Source organism: Pezoporus wallicus, unplaced genomic scaffold (assembly GCF_028554395.1).
Source record: "Pezoporus wallicus isolate ANWC-B61680 ecotype Strahan unplaced genomic scaffold, APGP_CSIRO_Pwel_v1 contig_4816, whole genome shotgun sequence".
NCBI lineage: Eukaryota > Metazoa > Chordata > Aves > Psittaciformes > Psittacidae > Pezoporus > Pezoporus wallicus.
The window spans coordinates 1189862-1213496 of NW_026640990.1; the positions used below are offsets into that span (position 1 = coordinate 1189862).

The 23635-nt window shown below is 37.4% G+C and overlaps 1 protein-coding gene across 2 annotated transcripts in view; it reads right to left on the reverse strand.

Annotated features, from left to right (window-relative positions):
• The window catches only part of PARG (poly(ADP-ribose) glycohydrolase), a 68851-nt gene that overhangs the window by 19722 nt on the left and 25494 nt on the right, over positions 1–23635 (reverse strand). For both annotated transcript variants that reach the window (XR_008973795.1, XM_057421596.1), the window contains exons 8-13: positions 18383–18475; positions 16142–16299; positions 5698–5777; positions 3708–3768; positions 2965–3040; positions 661–808 (exon numbers count right to left, since the gene is read on the reverse strand). Coding sequence is in view for 1 of the 2 variants with exons in the window: in XM_057421596.1 (XP_057277579.1) it covers positions 661–808; positions 2965–3040; positions 3708–3768; positions 5698–5777; positions 16142–16299; positions 18383–18475 (616 nt within the window). In the remaining variant the exon portion in view is untranslated. The remainder of the gene's footprint in view (positions 1–660; positions 809–2964; positions 3041–3707; positions 3769–5697; positions 5778–16141; positions 16300–18382; positions 18476–23635) is intronic.

Below are 23635 nucleotides of genomic sequence, written 5' to 3' on the forward strand. Positions count from 1 at the left end.
CAGACAGCACAGCTCCATACACAGCCTCTCAACAACATATGGAAGGAGCCTTTAGGTTTTGATGTTGTAATCACAAACCCATAACTAACTTAAAAGTAAAAAAACCACATGGTTGTAACTTACAAAATCAAAATTTTTAAGGGATTTCCTGACTTTCTACCCCTTTTAATGAATGCGAATTTTCTCCTTTTCCACTTTTTTTTTTGGTAACCAGAAGGCTGCTCCTCTTCTCAGTTTTCAGTCCCACTGATGACATTAAATGTTACAAATTCCAGACAGGAACAAAAACAACTCTGCTTTAATGTTACAGAGCATTACCTGCAAATAGTTGGGACCACCTAATAGTTGATAATTGTGGCTTTTACCTGTATCTCCCACAATATTCTTTAGCTAGGACTAAGGACCACAAACACATTTATATAGGGTAAAAAATTCTGTCTGCTTGCTGTCCTACACAAAAGATCTATAGCAGCAGCCCTATGGTCTTAAGGGGTAGGGTGAAGAAGGAAGCTCTTTGTCAAATGAGTACTGGCTTCGTTTTTTTTCGTCCTTTTTTCCTTCTAAGATGCTTTTATTTAAACATTTTAAACTTCAACTTTAAATATATTTTGTATATACAAAACCAGAGTAAGATGTGAAACGTTTTCTGCAAAGACTAACCTGTGATGATGAGACATTCATTGTGATCCAAGACTTCAGTGATGAGCCTCGATACAATCAGCTCTGGGTTGATTAAGAAACGAATTTCTTCTTGTACTAGTCCTGCCCCAGTCACACCACCTCCAACAAAACGGTTTGCAAAATCAACCTAAAAAATTATATTCAGAAGGATTATGATATAAAGCAAACAGCAAAACCCCCTTTCATTTACCAAAGGAAGTGGTCCTGTACAAACTTCAGTAACTGTTGAATTCTACTGCAATAACTAAAAAATACAAAACCTGATTAACAGCATTCCTTTTTGTCCCTTTCTACTTCTCAGAAAACTTAAACCAAGTGAGAAATCACACAGCAAAACAGTTCTGCATCTCAAATGCTCTGAATCCAGGTTCTGTGAGTTTTCTTTGAAGAGCACCCATTTAAGAATAAAACACACTTCAGTAAATGTGAAAAATGAAAAAAATTTATAGTACTCTTTATGCATTTTTTGGACACTGAAGAACTGTTAAGTTGTCCTGTCATAGCAATCTGCCCCAGCGGTCCACACTGAAGGATTTTTAGATTAGCATTGCCTCCATACCAGTTGTTCTGTACCTTAAAGAATCTCCTATCAATTCTTTGAATGCATTCGAACAAGGCAAGTAATTTTGATCATTGAGGTTTCTGCTTGAAACAGAGCAGCTCTGGATACTATTTTTTGCTGCAATAATGCATATTTTGCAAATTACATTTTTAAATAGACAACATTCCTTTTAAGAATTTGTCTTATACAAATTAACTGGCCATATAAATCTAATTTTTAAGCCACTTAAATCTTTCAAATGCTGTTGGCTTCTTGCTGTTTTTTATTTATATAGCTTATGAAAGCACATTTACAGGAGGTGACCAAAAGTTGCTGGAATGACATGAACATCTGTGTAGATTAAAAACTGACTCAGGATTCAGAGTCTAAATCCAGCCACTAAAAGCACAAGTTGTCCTGAATTCTGTCCTGGAAATACCAACACACCTAAACAAGTTGTTTAACACTTGCTGAACTTGAGCAAAACAGTAACATGAAAGCTACCCAGATGTTCAGTGCATCAGGATCCCAAATGCACTTTAACTGTGTTAAGTATCCTCACCTTGGTCCCCCATCCTCACTCCTAGCTCATGGCTCCCGTACAAACACACACCATTGTCATGCCCTGTCTTCTGCTGACTCCCACTTGCTGATAAGATCTCTAGGATTGACCTTGTCTAGGATTAACCTGACTCATCACCTTGTTTTTGAATTATGTCCATCAGCCTGTCAGCAGGAACTGTTCTGTCACCACCCCTGATCTGTTTGTCCCAGCCAGCCTACTGAGGCTGGCTGGGGTCACTGGGAACTCCTGCACTGCATTCATCATCCTGCTCCCTCCTGGAGTAAGCATTCTTTGTCTAAGCAGAGAGAGATACTTTGTTTGATAAGACTTGAAATTGTGTAGGATGTGATAATTTTCCTCCTAGCTATAATCTTACACTCTTTTACAGAATGCAAGAGAAACAGTACACAAAAAGGCATAATTCAACCTTCTCTCATCACTGAGTGAGAATTGAAAAGGTAGACAGCACAAAACCAGTTTATTATGGAGCAGTTGTTGAGTTCTTAATAATCTGAGCAAAAAGCATCATAGAAAAGTCTTCCAATTCTCTCTCCTGCTCTTCTTCTCCTGACTAAAGAAGCTGTAATTTCTTTGGTAAATGAATTCTAGAAGGCAGACTTTTTTTTTTCCTTTTTATTTTTTCTGCTAGAAAAGCAAAAACTAAACAACTAAATGGAAAACTCAGATGTGTTCCTTTCCATACAGACAGTACATCCTCCTTATGCATTTCTTTTGCTGACTGCCTCCCAGACCAAAACAGTGGTGCTGGCAGCAGCAATAAAATCTCTTGAACCACTGACCTGGTCACTGTCCAGGGCATCAGAATAATTCTTCAAAAATAAACTGAAACCCTTGACAGCTCATCAAGATCACAACCTGAAACTTTTATCTTGTCAATCTTTGATACTGCTTTGAACCAAAAGACCTGAAGCTGTCCAGAACTTGTGACTTTCTGTCAGCCTTTTCTGTACCAGGTACATGTGCAGATCTAGACAAGCTGGGGAACACTGACAGTACTAAGACTGCCCATGGAATTAATTTTGATGTTTCTTTTACACTGCATAACATCTTGTCATTTAAGTCAATTGAGGATAAACAAATGACTTTATTAAGCTGGCATATCATAAAAGTATGACAAAAACATGACAAAGTCACAGTTACTGTTATATGTGCTTACCTGTAGCATACCTTGTCCATTGCTTTCAATGGTGCCTTCATACGTGACATGCAATCGAGACAGTTTCTTCTGAGATCTATCAGAGAAAAAAATATTGTACAAAAACAACGATTATAGAATCTCCACACAAAGACATCCATTCTAAACAAACCCATTAAAACCCAAACTTTTTACACATTTTAAACAGAAGGTGGTTTAAAAAAAATCCCTGATGGATTAAAGAAAATGCATCTGCCTTTCAGAAGCAATTTGAAAAGGTCTAACATAGTCAGTTGTTCAGTTTCTCTGCCTCTATCACCATGAATACCAAATTTGAAATTGGAAGTTCTGTTTTTCACAAAAATTTGTCCCATATTACCTTGATAACCAGCAAGAAAGCTGTAACACCTGTGTTTTCATGCTTGTTATTATCCATACTTTATTATATTTCCTGTCATTTCTGAAATCGAGTCATCTCTTTTTTTTCCCCATTCAAGCAACAGCACCAAAAATGTGCTGCTGTTTTAAAAATTCACTTAAGACTTGTTGACTTCACAAGAAAAAGAAATAATCATACTGAAAAACTCGGGACACTTGAGCTACTTGTGGCAGTTCACCTACTTTCCTCTGTACTTCTCTCTATAATAATCTGTATGAAACATTCTTTTCTGTAGTACTTCCAGGCCCAAATCAATACCATATGAATGGGATTCAATTATCATTGACTTAAGAAATTTCTTATATTAACAAGATGTTTGACTTACCTTTCCCAGTCTGGAAACTCCTGGAGACACTGCCTTGTAAACGTCACCAATCCCGTAGGTTCTACAGGTAAACCAACCCCAGAGGAAAAAGAAAGTATTAACTGCTGGAGCTTTCATCCTTATATTATTTTAAGTGGTAAGCTTTTAAAATTACAATAAACAACATTCTTGGCAGAAACAGAACAGCTTAACTTTCCTCGAGACTAGCTCTGCATCTTCCCCTGACAGCCCATGTTCAAATTGAAAACTAGTGGGAAGACCGAAATACTCATTTCTCTTTCCCCTTTGGAGTTTGAGTATTTTTTTCTTTCTCCAGATCTAGAAAAAAACCTACTACTTATGTGATTTTTCACTTGTAAACACTACTAGAAAGACTCAATAGTTGAAATAAAATGTGCTGCCACTGAGTAAAAAAGAAACTGTAAACCTTTATAGAGGTGGCTACTGTTCAGGGTGAACAAGCAACACAGAGTACTCAACCTATGGATGGATGAAGCAGCAGCTCATATTTCTGAGAAGTCCTATATATCAATAAAGATGCAGTGTTAGTGGATTTCCAAATCAAGCCATGTTCAGCCCTAACAGGGTGCTAAAGGAATTCATTGTATTTCAGGGAAAAGACTCCTTCCTTCATTCAATTACCATTTACAATAAAAAAAGTTGCTGACAATAAAAAAAGTTGCAAAATTATTACAGCAATTTATAGAGCTAAATTACTTTAGTCTTACTAATTCCTTGGACAGAAAAGAACAAGAAATGGGGTCTTTTAAAGTTATGATAAGAATTCTTAATTCAAGAAAAGAGCACTCAAGAATCTTTTTAAAGTTATAAAGTTAAGAAATCTAATACAGTAGTTTTATAAAGCATGTTCCTAACAGATCTCATTTGCACAGGTGGTCAGGGACAGCTGCATAAATTTAGTATTTGGTTTATATGAAAAATAATTATTACTTGAATATTAAGAAAAAGGTAGTACAATATCGCTCTTCTCGATTCCACACATAGGTCGATTTACTTTCTACTGCAGAGATTTAGTTCTATTGACATTGCTGAAAGTTTGCTAGCTTAAACAGAATACAGCTGCATTTAATTTGTGGTGAACTAAAATGAACTGAAGAAGGGCTGAACCAAGTAAGGGGAATTTTATGTTTAATTGCTTTAATCTGCGTTTCTTCTAAAACAAACCTTCCTGAGAGAATATAATGCCAATGGTGAAATAGTAACATGTAAAGAAAAAAATTCTTAAAACAGATGTGAAATATGCTACTGCAGTAAAACCTCTTCTCCTCCAAAATACAATATATAAGCTCTGATACAGTTCACAGAAAAATAAATTATCTCTGAAGGCTTATGCAGATGTTCAAATTCATGGTAACAACAGAAGGTAAGACTACATACACCAAGGAAAATACCATGCTAACTTCTAAGAGTCTTGCTATCACTTGTTTTATTTGAACTAGGCAAACTTCACAACAGCTTTGCTTTGGGACAATAGAAGAGAAAAAACCTAAAGTATCAACATAAGTAGGGGAAATCCCTCAGAACTAAAACATTATAGTCAAAGGACTAAATGTGCATACTGCAGGAAATCTGAAGCTTGGTTCATAATCCTTAAGCCTGTGATTTTAATGACTACATATGGTGCTAAGTTTCCTCTGCACTCTCACTCTGATGCCGTGCAGCAAGTAGTTGCATATATTACAAACATTATACATACATTTATATACACACGCACTTATATGCATAAGAAGGGGTGAAAATATATCTGTATATATTTTGCACACACCCCCACATATCTCAGAGAAAAATATACAATAAGCTCTGTGCCAAAGATCTAATTGTATCATCTATATGAGAAGTGACATTAATATGAATATCAAAAGCAAGCTGGCTTTTGTTAGACACTTCCATTATAATGCTGCACAGCCATTTCTAAATGTAATGGGATTGAATTTTTCATGTATCTGTTTTGTAGTTAAAAAAAAATTACTTTTTTCTGTGACTCTCCTAAAATAGCAGAAAAGGGTCTTAAGTTTCTCTGGCTTCCTTGGTGACCGTCCTTCAAACAATCTGAAAAAGAAATAAAAGCAATTAATTAGATTTCAGGGATAGAATCCATAGTAATTAAGCTACTTACTGCCATTTACACCGTTTAGCATTACGCATGTATTTCTATTAGCCTTGTAATTAAATACTCTGCTGTGGAAAGCACCCTCTAGACAGACCCTCTTTACCATGGGTCTTTAGGAGTAACAAGTTCATTCACCTGCTAAGTTTCTGACAAAGATGTTACATGAATGTCTATCTCACTCATGGATTTCGTAATATCAAAAGAATGTAATTTCAACATAAACATCCAGGAAAGATACTATTCTTACTTGCAACAAACTGGCTTGGATTAAAGTAAGTGACCAAGGGGTGAAGACATGTATGCTGAATACTCCAAGATCCAAATGTCTTACCCTACTTTCAGCTCAGTGAGTTGTGGAGAATTAATGCAAACACATTACTTTCAAGAGATGCACTGTACCAGCAGTGCTCCTAAAGAAAAGAACCTACCCCCAACAGAAGTGGCTTCATCCACTGGGCTACTACCAGCATTCTAACATTCATTTGTAAAAACCTAAGCATTAAAAAGAAGCATCTATTTTTAGCCATTAAGCGAATGTAATCTTTTAAGGTTAGCTGGAATACTTTCACTGCATCATCTATCCTCCAGCAACTGGAACACGCATTACTTAATTTCCCTTCTAACAAAGTGACATGGTATTGTTATTGGCAATACATAATGGAATTTATCTGCAAGGAAGAACAGCGGCAACTTCAGAAATAATATCCTTTGAGTAGGAAATTCACTAAAAGATGGCTAATACAGTGAAAGCCCCGAGGATGTAAGACTCCTCTGCAACAGTCTAAGTAAAGGAATGACACAACATTATTCATTTGTTTCCATGTACTGGAATGACAACCTGCCTTTAAAACCAGAATGCTATCAGATGAATGTAGCTTTCAGTAGCAAAGTGAACTAGATTTTTTTTCAGTATTTAAAAATTCCTATGAAGTATACACATTGAAGAGTTCAATTTCATTCAAAAATCTATATTAAGTCACAGAAGCTAATTTTTATTAATAAGGTTTTATGAAAACTATTGTATTCTTTGAATACTCAATCAGGAGTTTAAGGCAGCAAGCTCCAGACTTTGTCCGTTTTAAATGGCCCAATATGTAATTTCTATCAAGGGGCTGTGCTTGTGCCAATAATAAGGGGTTCATAAAATAAAGACTTGATATGTGTGTGTGGGCATGCATGCACATGTGTGCAGGTCTTGCCTAAATGCAATTAATCAGGTAAATTCTGACTTTTTACCTGAAAGTCTCATTTGGTGTAACTCCTTTAAACTGGTTAATTTACCTATTATCCCAGTCATGCTTTTACTAGTTTTTTGCCTCTTTACATCAAACTGAAATCTTGCTCATGTTGCAAATTCTTGGGAGAGAGCTCTGCATGTCACAAAGGTGATACATGATTCTGCATAACTAGCAGACCAGGCAGAAGTCCAGAACTGGAAAAACTATGCCTGAAATAAGCCACATCAAGCTAAAAGGCAATGGCAAGGCAGATGAAACAAAGTTAATGCATCACAACTGTTCATTAAAATGAACTCTCTCTGCCAAGTAGGGAATTTCAACTATTATTTTTTCACATATGAAGTATTCAGTATGGGCTTCTCTTTTGTTAAGCACTGTGATAACTACCTATCTTGTTTCTCCTCTGGGATCAAAGCTAGAGTAATGCTCATTTGCTTCTGACAAATCTCATTTCCCAAAATACCTTACATAATTACTAGTGAGGAAAGATATCTGTATTGTGTATTTCTGTTCTAGCCCTATATAACTGGGCAAAAACCACAGGGCAGCACAGAAGAACTTGGAAAGCTCTGGGTTCTGGCACAGGCATCCCTTGCTGCAGAGGAATACTCCATACAATGGGGATAGAAGAATACTGCGGCATTCAAAATTATCTGTATTTCGATCCAGTACCTATATGAAACCACGAACTACATGCATCAGATCTTATACAGCAGTTAGCCCAAGAGCTCTCATCACCTCCCCCTCCTGACAGTGCTCACTGCTTCACTATGACATAACAGAAATTGTACTTCCTCTTCAAAAATCCACTGCTAAATACAGGAAAATATTTTTTTTAAGAAAATTATTTACTAAAAACAAAAATGTGCAACACCAGTTCTGCACCCATGTTTTAGGACTGAATCCATCACAAGTTATGTTTGTCCAAAACCAAACACACTCAATAAAATGACCACCCTTTACAGCAGGTTGAAGACTCCAAGTCTTAGATGAACATGCTTGGATTTACTTCATATTTTGTGTGTTTAGACTTTTCCTTTACAAGCAAATTACTGGCAAACTGCAGATGGTTATCTGCAAACATGCTTTTTATTATATATGCTTGAAAAATACAAAACACTAGTATATTGCTTTCATATTTTCATATAACCAGACCAAGGAACTCAAAATAGTTGAAGTGGTTTAAAACATTAGCAGTCTGTCTTAAAGGCCAATCAGACCATGGAAAATCCTCACAAATTAGCCTTAGACTCTCATAGTATTTTTTGATTAACTGATATTCATTCAGTTGAATTTGATTGCTTTGTATGGTCTTTTAAATTTCCACAGAAAAATCGTATCAGAAGGACAGAAGGACATCAATGATTCAGAAGACTTTCATCAGGCTATACTAAAGTCAGAAGCACAGGAGAAAATCAAACACTTCCCCCCCCAATACATGCAAGCAGCCAAGCTCCCTTAAGTGCAGCACAGAGTAACCAGTCATCTATGTGACTGCAACAGTAAAAGCTTAAGTGAGGATATAACATGACAAAGTTATGAACATTTTAACCTTGAACCTTACTTCTGAAATAATCAATTAGGCAACAGGAGAACCTTTATTTCTGAAACAAGTATCTCTAATTTGAAGAACAAAGCTAGATAAAGAAAATTCTACTTCAAGCTCTGAGACATATATTCTAAAAAAAACACCAACCTACCACACGAAAATAAGTGGAAACCACATAATCAATTTCCTGACAGAATAACTCAAGGCCAAAACCCATTAATTCCAATTAAAGAACTCATCCAAATGAAGTGCACTGTAAATCAAATGCATTGCACTGCAAGCCCACTTTCAGTCAAAGTAATTGAAATATTACAGGTAATTGCATATGTAAGCTGTTTTGCTTCGTACAAGATGTTCCCATTGCCATGCAGCTAACTTCAATTTAGTAGATGCAGGAGCTAAGAAAGCTTGCAGGGCTCATCACCAAACACAGCTGCAAACTTATCTCTGGCTTCCCAGCCAGGGTAGCAGCAATGTTAATCAAATAAAAAACCTCTACAGAGATACACGCAAGGAATTGAGGAATCAAAGTCAGAATTCAAAACATAAGAAAGTACATATGTGAACAGTGTCAAACATAAAATAGATTGGGAAAACAAACAATTTAAAAAAATTCTCATCAACTGTCAGTAAACATACAGTAGAGTTACAAGGCAATAGTTTATGCTATTTAAAAAATTATTACAAAAATGTGTGCATTTGTTTTGCTTTAGCATTTCCCTAAAATTCTAGGGTGGAAAAATGCATTTTTAAAGTGCAATCAGTAGTCTGTTTTTTACAGTCTCATTGAATACAAATTCAAGATTGTCTTATTTTAAACCAAGATTTCCACCTTAGAAAGCTGGAGGCAACAGCTCTAAAGAACCTGCTCCTAATCCTTTGAGTGCTGAGGCAAGCAGCAAATTTGCAAAGTACTTCAAAGGCTGCATTTTCCACTGACTCAACATCAACATGATTTAATAACATTAAGAGCTACACAAAAGTGACCTCGGCATGCACATAGTTTACTGGGGAAAAGCTGAACCAGCTTAAGTAAACAGTTCTGAAATTCATTGGTTCCGATTAATGTATAATTAAAATACAGTAGTTTACTTGTAAAATTTAATTCCCAAGGAGCTAAACTGATCCCTTGATATTACTTGAAGAACTGGCTCCAGTAATTTTTACAAGCAGAAGGAACCATTACAGTCATATGCTTTAAACTCCCAGTTAAATAATTCCATACCGGTATTTCCATCCCCAGTCTTTATCTTCCCATCCCCAGGCTGGGTTTCCTTTGAATGTTTTTGTTTTTTTGCAAAGGATATAATCATGTCTTTATATTGAATTTGGAACCTATCACAAAACTCAGAAAGCCATCTATGTGGTAATAATATGCAAAAATTTGCAATATGGATTATACTTCACAGAATATTTCCCATTCATAAATCCACATCATTTCACATGTTCTGTTTGCGAAAGTGTGAATACACAAGTTTATAGTTACAGTCTCCACAGTTAACTATGTGTGCTATTTCTTGACTACCACAGATATTAGAAAGTGTGTTTTTCTTTACTGCTATAGCTGATGATACACTTGTATAATTTTTTGTATTTATTTCTGTTTAAGAAAAACTCTTGGTGAGTTAGGAGTCTTAAGATACGTCAGATTGATACTTGACTTTGGTGAAATGACAAGATACTAACTCCAAGTACTCAGCACCAAAGAAAAGCAGTGTAAAATGTTCTACCATGAGGACCTAAACCAAGAGACATCCTACAGCATGGTACAGCTACGTTTTGGGCTAAATTACTACTTTTACTAAACTAACAATAAAATATTCAGATTAAGTATGGGTTTAATCACTACAGCAAAGTAATTATACCAGACTTGTTAAGAATAAAGTCCTTTTAAAGTTGTCTATTTAAAAACGATTTCATCATTTACCACACACAAATGTTAAATTTTAAATTTTTCAGAATAAAGTACTCCATTCAAGGCTAATTAGGAAATATACCCAAGTAAGGCATAACAGAATCAGGAGCAGTACCTGCAAACTCAGAAAATCTAGAACCGCTCATGAGAAGAGCAACGCATCTCTCTGCCAAAACCAAGTTCTCTCGAAGTCATCGGATAATTTATTCCCCAAAGAAAACTCATTAGTGTTGCAAAATTGATATTGTTTATGAAGAGACAATTGCATTACTGGTAAATTCAATTTCAATTCTCCTGCATAAACATACTATAGTTTGCCCATTTCCTTTCATACATTATACATGCCATAAGAGACATATATCTTAACTAGTGGGTTTTTTTTTTTCCTCCCACCTCATTTCCAGTCACTTGAGATTGCTTTAAAGGTTTGTTAGACAAAGCAATTCAGTCCTAGTGGAATACTAGTGGTTACAGACCAGAACATGCATTAATGTATGTGCCAAAAAGATCTACCATGCTTATGTCATTAGACACACTAACTTTAGTTAAGACTTCAGTTGTTTTGAAGGGAACTACTACAGATGCATAGCATGTCCTGTTTAACTACAGCAGGTTTTTGAAAAAGGCAAACAGAGGAGTTATTGTAACTTGACAAAACAGCTAGGAATGGATCTGTAGCAGGTCAAAGTCACAGCAAAAGCAGAGTGGGTACTTGACAAACCCTTCCTTTTCAAAGGGAAAGTCAACCTGAATACTGACTCAAAACAGCAGAAGAGAAGCTTTTTTCCTTTTAGTTTACTTTTACATATAACAACCTAGGTAGCTTCCTAAATTACCAAATTCTATATAGCGTGAAGATAAAGGTCTGATAACTTGGTCAACAGGGAGGGGAAGAAAAACCTCCACAGTGCAAAGTCTTGTGTGACAGTGGATAGCATCCATCCCAGCATCTTATAAAAAAATAAATGCAAGAAAGTATAGTTCAAACTTTTCTTTAACAAACTTCAAGAGGAAGGTATTTTTTATGAAAGTGCTATAATAAACCACAAACTATTCACAAAGAAGATCAATTATGAACATCCCCATAAGAAACTACTTTAAACTGTGCAACCAACATCATAACTGTAAAGATGACCTCAGAAGAGTCAATGCAATTCGTGCTCTACATTCAACCACCATGCAACTTCCATGGTAAATTTATCAGTAAGAATAAAATAACAAATTTCATTATTTCTTTCTTTTATAGAATCAGAATAGTTAGGGTTGGAAAGGACCTTAAGTTCATATAGTTCCAACCCCCCTGCCATGGACAGGGACACCTCACTCTAAATCATATCACCCAACTTGGTCTTGAACACTGCCAGGGATGGAGCATTCACAACCTCCCTGGGCAACCCATTCCAGTGCCTCACCACCCTAACAGGAAAGAATTTCCTCCTTATATCCAATCTAAACTTCCCGTTAAATTTTAACCCGTTACCCCTTGTCCTATCACTACAGTCCCTAATGAAGAGTCCCTCTCCAGCATCCCTACAGGCCCCCTTCAGATACTGGAAGGCTGCTATGAGGTCTCCACGCAGCCTTCTCTTCTCCAGGCTGAACAGCCCCAACTTCCTCAGCCTGTCTTCATATGGGAGGTGCTCCAGTCCCCTGATCGTCCTCGTGGCCTTTCTCTGGACTTGTTCCAACAGTTCCACGTCCTTTTTATGCTGAGAACACCAGAACTGCACACAATACTCCAGGTGAGGTCTCACAAGAGCAGAGTAAAGGGGCAGGATCACCTCCTTCGACCTGCTGGTCACACTCCTTTTGATGCAGACCAGGATACGGTTGGCTTTCTGGGCTGCGAGCACACACTGCCGGCCCATGTTCATTTTCTCATCCACCAACACCCCCAAGTCCTTCTCCACATGGCTGCTCTGAATCTCTTCTCTGCCCAACCTGTAGCTGTGCCTGGGATTGCCCCAACCCAGGTGTAGGACCTTGCACTTGGCATGGTTAAACTTCATGAGGTTGGCATCAGCCCACCTCACAAGCGTGTCAAGGTCCCTCTGGATGGCATTCCTTCTCTCCAGGGTATCACCGAACCACTCAGCTTGGTGTCATCGGCAAACTTGCTGAGGGTGCACTCAATCCCACTGTCCATGTCAGCAACAAAGATGTTAAACAAGACCGGTCCCAACACCGATCCCTGAGGGACGCCACTCGTTACTGGTCTCCAGCTGGACATTGAGCCATTGACCACAACTCTTTGTGTGCGGCCATCCAGCCAGTTCTTTATCCACCGAGTGGTCCATCCATCAAATTGATGTCTCTCCAATTTAGAGACAAGGATGTCGTGTGGGACAGTGTCAAACGCTTTACACAAGTCCAGGTAGATGACATCAACTGCTCTACCCCTGTCCATCAGTTCTGTAGCCACATCACAGAAGGCCACCAAATTGGTCAGGCAGGATTTCCCCTTAGTGAAGCCATGCTGGCTGTCACCAAGCACCTTGTTGATTTTCATGTGCCTTAGCATGCCTTCCAGGAGAATCTGCTCCAAGATTTTGCCAGGCACAGAGGTGAGACTGACTGGTCTGTAATTCCCTGGGTCATCTATTTTCCCCTTCTTGAAAATGGGGGTTATATTTCCCTTTTTCCAGTCGCCGGGAACTTCACCTGACTGCCATGATTTCTCAAATATGAAGGCCAGCGGCTTCACAACTTCATTCGCCAGCTCCTTCAGGACCCACGGATGGATTTCATTTTTGTGATGTGGTATTTCTGCATAAAGCTGTCCAATCTATTTCCATCTTATATATCATAAATGTGCTTTTAAAAAGAATTAAACTCTTTAAATTTAGCTTGATACTTTGAACAGAAGCAGTATTTTATGCTATTTAGTATTGTCTACTAGTATTCACACATACCAAAGCTCTCAAAGTTAAAGTACAAATTCCATTTTATTAAGTAGATTTGAAATGAATTATATTATTAATGACTTAATCATAGTAGGCCCATCCTTGCCAAGTACAAAAGGGAAGAATTCAATTAAATTACTCAGTATTTCATTATACACAGGTGACTTTCAGTCTGTAACATGATGAACAATCAAAATAGACAGTTAATGTCAAAACATACTACTAAACTAAGTGCTTCAGTGTCAAAGGAAGAATGCTCACTTTTCTTCTCCTCTCATCTGGCAAGACCAACAGGCAGGAGAGGAGAGGTAAAACATTGATTATGTACATTAACACTAACAGATACAACAGCCTTCCTTCCAATCAGCTGTACTTATTAGCTCATCCACCAGCATTCAAACAACCTGCTATCACCACTGTGGTAACAGCATCAAGCACTGGTGCACCAGAAAATGCTTAACAGAGGGAGAAGGAAAACAAGAAGAAAAAAAAGCAACAACAAAAAAAAACAACACCCAAAAATAAAAGTAAATTCTCAATATCTTGCACTGATTCTCTGTTATTCTGTCAAACATATCCTTCCAGTCCCCCTCTTATCCACTGCCTGTTACACCATACATTATACTTCAATAATATGCTTATTAGCAAATGCAAAATACATGGGGAGCAGGTGTGGTGGTGTGGTACCATGATTCTGGTCCAACAAATGGTTACATGAAAAAAGGACTGAAAAAGGAAACTTACTAAAATCACCTAAATTGGAAAACACTGAAGAAGAGCCACTTTTAACCCTCAAGAACCAAAGGACATAAGCTTCCTTTCTGTTCTCCAGTTTGGCAACAATATTTTTGCACTTACATGAGTTTCTACACTATGCGACTAAGCTGAGCATTACCTCAATCATAATGCAAGAGGAAGGCCTGAAGGTTGTCTGCTGTATTACTCCTTTTAAATAACATTTTTGGAACTTCCTATGAATGATAGTGCTAGGAAGCCAAGTCAGAGAACAAAGGAGCACTGACTGGAATAGGGCAAAAAATCCTGTATATACTGGTCATTATTTAAGTCTATGACAGGAAACTATTTTCCTAACAATTTGCCAACACTTTTTTGTTTAAAAGTAGCCCAAAATAGTATGTCCCAAGTTAATCACTAGTACCACACTGCATTACTGTGAATTTACATTGCTGTGTAATGTTCACAGAAGAGAATATGAATTTACTCCGGTGATTTAACAGCATTTTATTCCATAGTTGGCAAGAATTTAACTGCTCAATTTATAATATGCTTAAGTTACAAACACTGGTACCTTGAAGTACTTTAAAAAAAAGCAAAAAAAAACCCCAAAACCAACCGTAAAATTCAGCTAAAAGTGTGTAGGTGGTGCAGCCAAAGAGAACTCTTTCCAGAACTTTACTGTCCTCTTTCACTGCTTTGAACATAGATCATTTTTATACATTGATGGTACTTTTCACTTATTTGTTCTTATGAACTAATGGTGGAAAAATATGCTGAATTGTATGGTACGGTAATGCCCACCCACATTTCTCTTCTGTAACCCACTGCACTACTGGAATAAACACCAAGACGGTCACCCTAGTCTCTCTTCTGAAATATGTAGCATAGAGACCTTTCCCAGCCCTTAAAGACAGCAAGCACCAAAACTGTTGTTAGCACATGGGCGTGCCTTACAATTTATTCTGGGAAGTTCTAGTCTAATACTGCTCTTATGACACACAGAGTGTGCTGGATCACAGGTAACAGTATTTTTGTATATCATCTCAGTTTTCAGAGCATACACACTACATATGTTAACTGTGAGGAATAAGAAAGCCTCTAAATCAATAACCAATCCAAGCTCCAGCCTAATAAACTTAAGGTTGATCTATACAGACTTGTATGGACATGCCCAGAAGAAAAACTCTTATTTCCTATCTTCAAGTCTATGTGAACCATAATATTTCTGCAGCAGGAAATACCTTCGTCCTCTTCCCCCATTTAAAATTGAAATAAGCATATTTAAAAAATAAAAGATGTGAAGAAAAATTTCTGTAAGTTATGTAAGTTCTGTAGCACTGAGGAAAAAAGAGTAAGCATTTGTTTAAGAAATCAGTATCTTTAATTAAATTCTTACTGTGTTCTTGAAACCTTATTAGGTTAACTTATAGGAAAAGGACAAACTTATTTTAACGTGCAGCTCTAACTGCTTTAAAACTACAAGAGATTATACAGATGCTGAAGAGGGAAGTCTTACTGATCTGACTTTATGTGCAGATCATGACCTGCTAACACAAAGGAGACAACAGAAACGTGGCTGGGGAAACACCGAAGTTGAATTTGAATATATATATATATAGGACACTTGATGCACAACTGAAATATCCCATTTGCAGACGAATGGCTTTTGAGGAGGTTGGGAATTCTTTCAGCCTAATTATGCCAGAGCAAGAACATGTCTGCACATATGCATGCATGAAAAACAGAAAAATTTGGAATGCTAAGCATACCTTCCCTGTGCACGACATCCTTTCTTACTAAGTTGCATAGTTTTCTTGTCACTTAGAAGCAAAAAGAAAGCAAGCAAACTACTGAAATTACTGACAGAAACATGAAAGAAACAGTAAGTTTCTCCTCTAAATAACAACAATAATATTTTCATTGAAGTGTTATCAGCTTCATTTACTCCAGAGTGCCATACCTGTTGAAGTTAATGTCTGGATAACTAGAATATTCAGACTTCATCTTCGCATTGCGACGTGGAAAAGTACAGAAGAAAGCATTAGCTAGGAAACTAGCAATCTGTTCCTGTGACATTGTGATGGAGTGATTCATCTTTTGTTTCAGTAGAGGTATTGGCTACCAAAAAAAGAAGTGAGGGGGAGGGAGGGGCATGGCAGAAAGGAGGGAAGGAGAGAGAAAAATAATTAGCTTACCTGTTTTTAATTGAAAAAAACAGGAGCACAAAATTACATTTGTTAAATTAGAGCACGAGTAATTTAGGCCATGGGTGAACCCTTTAATCAGCAGCACCATTAAAGTCAAGAACAGTTTATTCAAGACAATTCAGGAAAAGCTTGCTTGACGAAGTGCAGATTTCTAATCAATAACAAAACAAAAGACCAAGAAAACAGAACTTATCAAACAATACCATGGGGAATAGAGAGGGGAAAATATAGATGGGGCATTGCAAATCTTGGGCAATCCTAAAACCTGACATAAAAGCCCACTTTCAATAGCTGTATACTTAAGAATCCTAAAGGAATGCTTTCAGCTACAATAACCATGCCTAATACTCTACAAAAAAATGCAGAAGTCATACTAAAGATCACCACTCTATGACTTGCTTTGAATTTTTTTTTCCATCCTACTTGACGAAATAACACTGACAATATTTGCAGAAAGTGCATGATTATCTATTATTTTTATATGCAGTATGGACAAAAAGCTCAGTTTCACTCTGGTCTTCAGTTAGGAGTTAAAAAGAAACAAAGGAGTTGGGGGAACTAAAAAAAAACAATCCCCGGAAGCGTTACACATCTTCCATTTTACCAGGCTTTAGCCTCTTGATACAGAATTTTTGCTCACCACATCTGTGGCATTTTACTTATTTTCAAAAATATGTCATAAAACAGGATGGGGGGGGAGGGATATCAATCTGACTGCTGAGAAGTCCAGTACCAATTACAGTAAAGCCACTTGACAGGAGAAAGAGAACAGAGTTTTCGCTTCTTCCAGTATTCTCAGCCATCACCATTAGCCTAGCTCCAGGAAAGCTGAGCAGCTACATTTTAATCTTTTTAGTTGTGAATACAGAAATTGCTACTAATTTAGACTGTTGAATATACAGCCCTGTTTAATCCACAAAGCAAACAAGTTTTCCATCATTCTTATAACTACTACATTCACATTCACTGATTCTCATTCCATCATCTGGCTATTTAATTAATAAGCTCTATTGTGATGTCTGAAGGCACACAGCTAGAGGGGGGAAAAAAGCCTAAGAAGCTTTCTAATGTGTTCTACATGCCTATAAAAATGGAATATTTTGGACAGTGTGTTATACTGGAACAAATTCAGTTTTATGCCTAACCAAAAAAATGAGTCCAACCATGTTTTTCATAATTTTACACTGCCTAACAGTACATCATCTTTATAAAAGGGATTACTACATGAACTTGCGAGTCTTGTGCTTGACTGTGCAGAAACTTTGTCACTTTCTCAAAAACATCCCCCATCAAGTGACTAGTAAAAGAATTTTAAAGAATGTTCATACTGTTTGAAATTATGTATCTGTTGCAGGACTCTGGCAACTTTCCTTACCCCTGCCCAACAAAATCAATTAAAAAAATTGTAACAAAGGAGCTTACAAACTCAAGTCCTTATCCTGCTAATGTGTTATCCGGCATACATCCTCACTTACTTGATCAGCCCTATTCACTTTTATCAGTTTTACTACCTACAGCACTGATTCTCATCACAACCATGAAGAATTACTTAAGGTTTGTATGTGCACAAATTTTGTGATGCTCCAGCTAAGATAAAATATGAAGGCTTAATGAAAATACTGTCTCCTAGGATCAAAAAAATTCTAAAATGAAAAATTAGATGCTTTAAGATTATTTAAGTATTTCAGTTAACTGTCATCTTCAAATCTGAAAGGTTGCATAGTCATCTCATTTAAGAAAAGCAAGAAGCAACTTCAACATATAGGAAGTGTTACCAAAGTTCAGGCTTAAAATATGACAGTGAGATATATTTACGTTCTATTACATCATTATAGATGTGCATTGTCCATTCTGCTCCCTAGACCTCAGCTACATTCAACACAAAAACTCTATCTTTTATTAAGAACATAACACAATCCTGGTGTTTTGACCTTAGGCATTAGTTGCAGTTTGCAGAAAAGTGGTCTGCCACAGAGCTAGCTGTGTTTGCTTACCTGGGTGCAGATACTAGGGAGACAGAGTGCCAGCTTGACCATATCAGGAAGAATGGACTGGAACAAATGTTGAGCCTCTGCATCTTCAAGAACCTGTTAAAAATAAAGATAAAGGGAGGGGGAGAAGGTTTTTACCTCAGAAATAACAACTGTACAAAAAGTTTGTGAGATCAGGACCCATCCAAAAGAAGTGATAGAAAAAAATAGGTCCTATTAATTTCATGCAAATCTGTAGCATTTTTTATGGTAGTACCTCACTGCATTTTACCTTGCAATAGTCTACTAACTGAAACACAGAAATAACTTTCACAGTTGCAGTTGAGAAAACAGATCACCAGATGCCCTATAAAGGAACACTGATTAAGTTATCACTTGACTCTCCAGAGCAATGAACCAAATTCTCGATTTATAAAAATCGCTACCTATCCATAAAAGTATTGGAATGATTTACTTAACTTTCATATTCAGGTCATAGTCCAAGACAAATACTTGTGACATTCTTCTGTTAAGAACATATGAAACACTGCTGGGTCAGATCAGTGGTCCACAGCAGCAGGAAATGCTTTTTAAGAAGAGTACGCAAGCTATTTTGAGCACTTTTTACTGTCCATTCTGTCAAAAATTATAGCCATTGGATTACATACCTTAAAGGGTGCAGCCTGTCTGGTCCCACATGCTGAAGTTGCAATCTTTTCAGACTCTCCCTGTAAGATAGCTGATCCCATGACTATTTTAGCTACCCCTCTCTACCTGCTCTAACATTCTTCCTGAGAAGGAACACCAGAATTGACAATGATGAAAAAAACAGGCACACCAATGTTTCAAAAGGCTTTTCAAAGCTTCTAAACTCAAGACCAAGTCATATCAAACCCTTCATGTCCTATTCTCAATTCTCTTTCTGACACTGCCTGGCCCACTGCTGATATGTTTGGCTGCCAAAGCATATCAGAGAAAACAAAGGCATTCAGAGAAAGTCCAAAATTGATCTGAGTTGTAACTGCCAGATCTGAGCTCAATATCACATACTCAGGGTTTAGATGAACTCACATCCCCTTTCATATATCATACCCCTGTTTTTAAAAGATACAAATGGTTCTTTACAGTGGACAGTGCTCTTCTAAGAAAAGCTAGGACAGCCACATGAATGGGAGGCTGCAAAAAGAAAAGTAACATAAAACAGTGTCTTTGCAATATGCAAAGCAGCAAAAAAGCGTGCGATATCCTCCAAAGTCCCATATCCTGACCAGTGAACAGGCTGAAGTAAACTCAAGGAGAAAAATGCCCATTCTCCATCTTCCTGTGCAGTGGCACATTTTTCCCATGATCTAAGGATCCAGGCATCAGATGTGACTGGCTGTTAAATTCGTGTGCTGTGTTTAAGGCAAAACACAGAGAAAAAAAGGAGGAAACAGAGAGGGAGAGGGAAAGAGAACACACTACTTGCACTACAGCTAAGGAACAGAAGGTCACAGGTCAGTCCTCTGCCTCCCTCTTTCCCCTGCATCCCTGGAATCTGTCTTTGAGACAACTACCTGCTACCCGCTTCTACCTTAAAATCATTAAAATTCTGAAACTGTGGCTTTAAAGGTACAGAATATTATTTTTCAAGTAAAAATGTTAGAAAATATTTGGATTTATTACCAATTTCACGCAAAACCAATAGCAGACAGAATGGATGAAATGACATCAGGGTATTATCAACCTTAGTCTCTTCAACACTTAAGACTAATTGTCACAGAAAGCGATCATTTTGGTCATATAATCAAAGCTTTGTAATTCATACGTCAATGGAAAGTTTCCCACAGACTTCAGAATGTAAAAAACTAACGAATTTGTTGAGAAGAGGAAAATACAGTGCCTCTAATTCAAAGCATACTGCTTCCCACAAACAAAGTATTGTTGGAAGACTACCAACTTCTATTCTTCTAAGACCACTACAATAAATATAGAAGTATCTCTGCTCTACTCACTCCCATTCCAAGTGATACAAAGTGGTAAGACTACTCAGGAAGTTAAAATATGAACAAATGCTCAAAGGACAAACAACTTATGATAGGGAAGGCGGGGGGGGGGGGGGGTGGTGGTGGAATAAAACAATCCCAAATACCTACACAGTTCCTTTCCATGCATTATGTATGCTGCTCATGGAGACATACAAACAAGGTTTTGATTAGAAGTTTTAAATTGAAACAAGAACTTACAAAGAACAGCAAGCTTAGGAAACAAAGTCATTTGGTATAACAGAGGAGGAATCTAAGTAATACACAAATTATTACTGAATGTAAACTTTCTTTTTTTAAGGTTAAGAAATGACCAAGATGCATCTCTCTTTCCTGTTTTTGGCTGCATATGCACCTACATATTTACACAGTATAAGTCACTAATTGAAAATTATGACCTAAACCTTTAGCATCATCTGCTCTAGCAGAAAACTCTTGTTCTTAGGCACAATGTTTTTAAGTGCCATAAGGTAACAAAGTGAGCTTTTAAAGGCTGGAATTTCAAATCTCAATACAGAAAATGAATATGTAAGTTAAATCTAATCAAAAGATGGCATTTAACCTCAGATGTCTACCAGGCTGTCAAATTCTGATATTCTCTCCCCTTCGGGTAACACTTTCTCTCTTTTAAAGCTGACATATAAATAGTGGCTGCTATGCTTTGCTGACTGCCACAGACTATACAGTATCACTTATCTGGTGACACATTATGGCACTGGACTTTGTCACAGCTGTCAAGACTTCAACCTTTTCTTTATGCTTCTTTGAAAACAACAGAATAATAGTATGAGACAATTTCTTCCCAAAACAGAAGCAGGGCCAGCAATTGCACAGCTCAGCTCTGATGCTGAATGCATAACTACAAAGGTCACTTGTTAAACAAAGGTCATTTTTTAAACTCTGAAATTTGACTTCTCCTTCTCCTTACCTTCCTGATGTTGTATCAGCATATACTCTCCTCTCTACATTACTTCTATGCATGATTTTTACTAGACATTCACTAATGAATCCTAAAACTTTGGAACTGTTAATGCCCTGAAGTGCTCTCATTTGACTTCAGACAGATTAGTCTTATGGGGAAATGACAAATGGGGGGGCAGGGGGGTGTGTTAGTGAAGAGTGTTGGGTGCATGAAAATCTTACTACGTTTTTCACAAGTCACTTAAAGGACCACACAGCTTTAAGAAGATGATCTCTGTGAGTTCACAGACCTTGCCAAGAAACTCTTAACTATGACTGCTCTCTAATCAAACCACCAAACACCCCAAGCACCCTTATTTTAACTACTCCCCCTATTTAGGCAAAGGTTTCTTAAATACTGCAGAGAAGTACATCAATAGTTTTCTGGGTCAAACATAGTTTGTTTCTTCCTGGATATGTTACAGCTTCACAAAATAGCTGCTGCAGTACATAACTTGAGAACTTGTTGTTCAACTACAGGTGCTGTATTTAAAACAAACAAAAAGCCCTAAAGAAACAAATGAACCTTTCTCCATAATAAACTTTCTCCCTAAAAAAAACCCAACAACTTCTTGGGCAAGTATTCTGTCCCATGCTTCCCATTTACGTCTTGAAGCTATAACCCATTATTGAACAGTAGGCCAGAAATACATAACCTTCCTTGCTTAAGGTTTCTAAAACAAAAACCTAAGTAACTTCAGTCATGGGCATAGCCATGTAATCATAACTTACCCTTTCTGCCCATGGACAAATTCCTATCAGGTTTCTATGAAAAAGAAACCAAAAACCCACCTGCAAACCCCTGGCTGCTTGGCCCTCATCCTCTTTTGACCACTAAACCAACACACCACCACAGCTGGAGCTTTGTAAACCAACCACTGCATATTCTCAGCTATGCTCAGTGCAACACAGAGCCTGATATTATCTGTGGCAGTCTTTTCAGACTTCAAAAGCAGCAAGAAAGAGCAATCCATCAAGGAAAGCAAGAGGATTCCAGGATGGGGAGTGCTGACACTACACCTGTATCTGACAGTCATCCCACGATGCAAATGCCAACCTGGAAGAGCCTACCATAAGCACAAAGAATACCTGGTCACAGAATCAAATTAAGGTTTATTAAAGGGAACTCTCTTCAAAAAGCAGTGATTTCTACTGAGGTAAAATCCAGAGTACTTAGAGACGCATTACATACTCGCCTGTTGCTGCTGAAAGAGTGATGTGGTGTTGTACCCCCCTCAAACACACACAACCATATTTTTCACCCATGTTCATCTGATAATTTCCCGAGATCCTTCAGCTTGCTAATGCTACAGGAAAATAACCTGGAGGGGGGAGGCAGGGCAAGTCTTCCTCTGCATTAAGTCAAACTAGCCTACCAGAGTCATACACTGATAGATGTTGTGCAGGGTGAGCATTATGTGAAACAGAACTAGTCAAACCCCTTGTCAGTGGGCTACAAAGGCAGCTACCAGTTGCAACTCTTCTCACTGAAAAAGTAGTAATATTCTAGTTAGTATGAAGCTGTTACAACAAGCATCTCACTTTGAAGTCAATCTCCTAGTACAGGAATCTCTATTGATTTAGTAACGCGCTTTAAACTGGATACAATTCTTTTAAAGGCTGTAAGTACACAAACAGCAGGAGAAAGGACTGGATTTTCATTCTTAAGATTTGTTTTATAACTTAAGGAATTCCACTACATTAAAAGGTTGTCAACTTTTGATAAAGGAAAATATTTTAAGCATCGCAGCAATTTTAAACAACTGATCAGTTTCTCCTTTCCTTATTACGTATACATATCCTTTGCAGCTTCCTTCAGGATTTGAAATAAAAACAAACCTATACTGTTGACTTTATTCATAGCCCTGCAATCATGCAAAAAATTATTTAGGAATGAAATAAAAGCTGGGTTTATACCCCATATGAATCCCATATGAAAAGTATACAGAATCAGAGCTACAAAGCATGACTTGCCTTTTGCCAAAGAAATCATGTGGTGATTTCATCAGTACTTACACTGGAGCGACTGATTAAATGAACATGACTTAGGGCTCCAATTCATAAGACGCAAATGATTCAGCGAGCTGTAGCAGAGGTAAGAGCTCTTGGCCAAACTTGCATTGCAATTTTGCAAAATGAACACTTGATACTGCAGCAAAGAGGCCTGACTAAACACAGCCGTAAGTAATGTCCTCTTGTCACTATAAACCAGTCTTCCAAAATGTAATGAACAAGTATGCCTGACCATCCTAATAAGAAGGACCTGAGGTAGCACAGGGCGACAGTGATGGTA